This window comes from Sinocyclocheilus grahami, unplaced genomic scaffold (assembly GCF_001515645.1).
Source record: "Sinocyclocheilus grahami isolate Dianchi unplaced genomic scaffold, SAMN03320097.WGS_v1.1 scaffold643.1, whole genome shotgun sequence".
Classification (NCBI taxonomy): Eukaryota; Metazoa; Chordata; class Actinopteri; order Cypriniformes; family Cyprinidae; genus Sinocyclocheilus; species Sinocyclocheilus grahami.
In genome coordinates, this window is record NW_015505822.1 from 392,698 (window position 1) to 398,519 (window position 5,822).

The 5,822-nt window shown below is 34.9% G+C and overlaps 1 protein-coding gene across 1 annotated transcript in view; it reads right to left on the bottom strand.

Annotated features, from left to right (window-relative positions):
* Positions 1 to 5,822, bottom strand: part of LOC107558357 (CLIP-associating protein 1-like) — an 81,556-nt gene that overhangs the window by 68,928 nt on the left and 6,806 nt on the right. Inside the window, exons 5-8 of the mRNA XM_016242017.1 lie at positions 3,965 to 4,100; positions 2,535 to 2,605; positions 2,043 to 2,102; positions 1,103 to 1,180 (exon numbers count right to left, since the gene is read on the bottom strand). Coding sequence (XP_016097503.1) covers positions 1,103 to 1,180; positions 2,043 to 2,102; positions 2,535 to 2,605; positions 3,965 to 4,100 — 345 coding nt within the window. The remainder of the gene's footprint in view (positions 1 to 1,102; positions 1,181 to 2,042; positions 2,103 to 2,534; positions 2,606 to 3,964; positions 4,101 to 5,822) is intronic.

The window sequence follows — 5,822 nt, forward strand, 5'->3', positions numbered from 1 at the left end:
TGTGTGTGTGAGAGTGTGTGTGTGTGTGTGTGTGAGAGTGAGTGTATGCGTATGTGCGCGCGTGTGTGTGCGCGTACATGTGTGTGCGTGTATGCGTGTGTGTGTGTGCGTGTGTGAGAGTGCGTGTGTCTGTGTGTGTGTGTGTGTGTGTGAGAGTGAGTGCATGCGTGTGTGTGCGTACGTGTGTGTGCGTGTGTGTGCGTGCGTGCACGCGTGAGAGTGTGTGTGTGTGTGAGAGTGTGTGTGTGTGTGTGAGAGAGTGTGTGTGTGTGTGTGTGAGAGTGAGTGTATGCGTGTGCGCGCGTGTGTGTGCGTGCGTACGTGTGCGTGCGTGTGTGTGCGTGTGTGTGTCTGTGTGTGTGTGTGTGTGTGTGTGTGTGAGAGAGTGTGTGTGTGTGTGAGAGAGTGTGTGTGTGTGTGCGTATAACAAAATTACACAAAAGTAATAATACAATTATTTAAAATATTTATAATACAAATGACAAAAACACAAAAAAATAGCTAAAACTTTAGCTAAAATTAAAACTGAAAACATTCGAAATATGTGTGTGTGAGAGTGTGTGTGTGTGTGTGCGTGTGTGTGAGAGAGTGTGTGTGTGTGTGTATATAACAAAATTACACAAAAGTAATAATACAATTATTTAAAATATTTATAATACAAATGACAAAAACACAAAAAAATAGCTAAAACTTTAGCTAAAATTAAAACTGAAAACATTCGAAATATTAACAAAAACTACTGTAGTAAATATAATACAACATTACAAACTAAAACATAGAATCTAGTCATATTTAAAAAAACGAATAATAAAAATGACAAAACACACTGCAAATTTACTAAAACTTTAACTCAAATTTAAATGAAAACAGAAAACAAAAATAAAAACATTCATAATATATATTTTAAAAATTATAGTATATAAATGATTCTAAAATAACACTGACTGTAATCTTTTGATGCCTGATTTTTTTTTCCCCAAATCAGCTCATTTAGGTCTGCATTTCAGTTTTTGGCATTGAGTAAAATGTCTATATCAGTGCAGAGATTATTTGGACATCAACAATCATGTTATAATTATTAAACAAACACATAATGACTCACTTTCTAGCGACTGATTTGGCCTCAGAGTCAGCATCGTGAACTCCTTTCTTAATGGTTTCCATCAGGACGGTGACGTGCCTGAGGAGATGAGAGGATAAAAACTGTGAGTCCATTCAGCGGCTCTGCCAAACTCCACCACAGCAGAACACGAGCTGGAATCAATCTATCGGCTGAAACCCGATTAACCGGGAAAGTGCTGGCGAAGGCCAGGTGACACTGCCATGGCCAACATGTGCGGGTTCATTAAGGACGTCAGCCTGACTCTGAGTGTGTTTGCGCTGATCTCATCTGTGAGACCCTTTATGAGACGGACATAGACACTAGATCCTCTCCTGAGCATCCCGAGTGTCATTGTAGGTTGTCATCAGGTTTCATAAATGGGTCTGGACAAGAGCTTTCCATCTGCTCAAAGTCAAGAGTAAAGCTACAAGCCATTTAAAGAAACAGTTCACTCAAAAATCACTCTCAGAGCATCCGAGATTAGGATGAGTTTGTTTCTTCATCAGATTTGGAGAAATGTAGCATTGCATCAGTGTCTCAGCAATGGATGCTCTGCAGTGAATGGGTGCCGTCAGAATGAGAGTCCAAACAGCTGATAAAAACATCACAATAATCCACAGAACTCCAGTCCATTTTTGATAATAAAATAAACCAGAACTAGACCTGATAGTAACTCACTAAAATATGTTTTCAGTAGGCTATTCAGTTTCGTGAACAGGGTCAAATGATTCATTTAACAAAAATTGACTCAAAAGAACCAGTTCATCTTCAGTTCAACCAAATGATTCAGAATCAGTGATAATATTTAAAAAGCTGTAGCTCAGTTTAATCAAATTTTAGAAAAAGACATGCAGTTCTTCTAAATACAAGGAATAAAATAAACAACTTTATTTTTAAAAATTTGGAACGACATGCGGGTGAGTAAATGGTGAATTCTCACCTCTCTAGAGAATTCGTCTGCCACTCCTGAAGCAGAAGATCTAAAAACTCATAACAGCGTCTGTAAGTCAAAGAAAACATTTCCTGTTAAGATCCGAGCGATTCAGATCAGAGAGGACGTGTTATTTCACGTGTGTGTGTGTGTGTGTGTGTGTGTGTGTGTGCAGTTTTGTGACAAATGAGGACATAAATGTGTATAATGACAAAGGTATAACAGGTATTACAAGGAGAAGGTGACTTTTCAGGACATTACCCCATGTCCCCTCTTTTCAAAACACTTATAAATCACACAGAATGGAGTGTATTGAAAATCTGAAATAGCAGAAAGTCTCCTGTGAGGGGTAGGTTTAGGGGTAGGGTTGGTGTAGGGCAATAGAATATACGGTCTGTACAGTATAACAACCATTACGCCTATGGAGAGTCCCCACTTTTCACAAATGTAAACCTGTGTGTGTGTGTGCATGCGTGCGTGCGTGCGTGTGTGTGTCCTCACCGTCTGACGGCCACTGATTTAGACGCGCAGTTGGTGGTCATGATGGGAATCAGCCGTGGATAGTGAGTGTGCTGAAGAAGAAACAAACACATCACAGAGTGTTACTACAACAACACACACACACACACACACACACACACACACACACACACACACACACACACACACATACAGATATGATTGAATGAATGTATATATATATACAGTGGTGTGAATAGGTTTTTGCCCCTTGCTGTTTTTTTTATTTTTTGCATATTTGTTATCATCAAACAAATTTAAATATTACACAAAGATAATGCATGCAAAAAACAAAAAAAACAGGAAGGGGGCAAAAACCTTTTCACACCACTGTATATATATATATATATATATACATATATATGCATATATATTATAATATTAATTATATAATCAATAAATATATACACACACACTTGAAATTCATGCAATATAATTATAATTTCATATATTTATACTTATATATAATATTTACAATACTTTAATATATTTAATCAACACTTAAATTCATTCAATACTGAAATGCGCCAATAATCAATATTGAATTATATTTCCATACAATATTTGTATATTTATATTTACAAATATATTTAATTAGACTTAAATTCATGCAATACTGAGAAGGATCAATAAAAAAGTACTGAATTACATTTATATATAATATTCATATAATATATATTAATATAAAATATTTAAAATGTATTTAAATGTAAGTGTATTTAATTAACACTTACAATTCATTAATTGTATATATATATATATATATATATATATACATTGAAATAATATTATAAATAATAAAAATACATGTATAAGTACTATAATTAATAGTATATTTTATAAAAAAACATAATATTAATTACTTCACACACATATACACAGTATACAAATGCTATAATTAATATTATGTTATATATGCATTTTTATTATTTATAATATTAACAACTTAATACAAATATTCCATGTATAAATGCTGTTTAATCTCGGTTGAGTTGCTCCCGTAGCAGACAAACACACAGACCAAAGCTGCGCTGCACAGCATCATTTATTTTGATGTAAAATGATTTCGACTGCATCAGGAATGGAGAATAATTCAAGTGGAAGCACTCTGGGATGTTTCTAACTGCTGTGATGTTCATCAGACCCACAAAACCTGCACTAAACACGTGCAGGACACCGGAAGAGACACAACTAACATGCAGATCAATCTTATTGATCATGTCTGCCGCTCTGAATCCAACATCACGGCTGACTGTGTGTCACACAGAACATCAGCTGCCCATATGTGTGTGTGTGTGTGTGTGTGTGAGAGAGAGAGAGAGAGTGTGTGTGTGCGAGTGAGTGTGTGGCGTGCATGAGAGAGAGTGTGTGTGTGCGTGAGTGTGTGTGTGTGTGTGTGTGTGTAAACACACCCGTATAATGAGACGGATCGCCGCCATTCCGGATGTGGCCATAACTTTAGCACTGTTGGGGACGAGGTTCAGCAACGTTGGCATGATGTTCTCGGCTCCATGATCAAATTTATTGCCCAACACAGACGACAGGTGCCTAGAAGAGACACATCAGAGATCAGACTAACACAGAATACTTAAATTCGGTTTCAAAACATTTTGAGGCTGTCATAACCATGATGCCTTCAAGGATACCTAATTTTATTCTAAGCATTGCATCTATCCTTTGCAGAGAATAATGCATGAAACGTGAAGCAATGTGATACATTGTGAAGTAGATTATAAATACACTTCATGCAATATATATCTATGTGTGTGTGTGTGTGTGTGTGTGCGTGTATCTATAAACACAAACTTCATGAAAATATTAATGCAATATAAAGTTTTGAAATATTTATTTATATATATTATATATATTTTAATATATTTAATCAACACTTACACTACAATTAAATTTATTTAATATTGACTAATGTACAAAATATATATATATAATTATATGTGTATATGTATATGTGTGTGTATATATATATATATAACCTATTTATATAAAACATTTTTAAATATATTTAATTAACACATAAAATCCATATAATACTGAAAAGCATCAAAAATATTTAATACAAATTCTATCATATTTATATTTATATAGAATATACTGTATAAAACATTCAATTAACACTTAAAAACTCATGCAAAGTATCAATAAAATCAACAAAATATATAGAATTGTATTTATATATTATATTTATATAATATTTAAATATATATATAATTAACACAAAATTCACGCAATACTGAGAAGAATCAATAAAAATATGTTTTTATATCATATTTAAAAATATTTAAAATACAAATTAAAACACACTATTTTCCCCAATATTTATGCTTATTAGAGCATCATGTCATTAATATGCTAAACTGAAATCAATTGTGTGTTTTACATGAGGAGCTACATTTGTGTTCCAAATAAGTCGTTTTTGTGGTTCCATTTCAGCTGTGATGTTGCCTATGAAGGCGGTTGCCTATGGTTTGGAACGGAGCCCATCTGTCTAATGAGAGTGTGTTTTCATGCACGCTAAGAGCCTTCACACTCTCTGCTTCATCATGAAGGGCAGCTGATCTTACAATGCTGGAATCTGTCCAAAGTTTGAAACCAGACCACTTAAACTAATTGATTCTTTTCATTAAACTAAGTCTGTCAGCACCACTCAGCAGTCACTCCATCTTCAACTACGGCTGAACGGGATGATGGTTTATACCAGCAACTGCGTCAACCCGGAGAGATCTGAATGGCTATCAGTCGATATGACTGCTTTATATTACAGAACATAATCAAAGGAGATGAAGCAGCTTTTATTTAGTATCTTTTAGTCTAAAAACAAACATTTTACTCACCCGAGTGTGATACAGGCCTCACGCACCACCTGTGAGCGCAAATCTTTGGCCGACAGTTTGAGCGGCCCCTCCAGCTGCCGTAACTGCTGCGAAAAACCATCGTAGTCGCTCGCGCCGACCAACAACAGAGAACGAACCTTCTTTAGCTGTAAACGAACCAATCAATGGGTCAAAGGTCACAACTAAATGACATGACCCTGAAATACTTGATCTATGTGCTAATGACCAGTCTTATTGTACTTTACAAAATAAGCATGATCAAATGGGCTTGTATCACTCTGAAATGGTCTATTTTTTATGAAAGTTTGTTTCTGCGATGGGATAAAAAAAAATAAAAATTATGAGATAGAAACCCAGAATTGAGATATAAACTCAGAAATGCGAGATATAAACTCAGAATTGAGATATAAACTCAGAATTG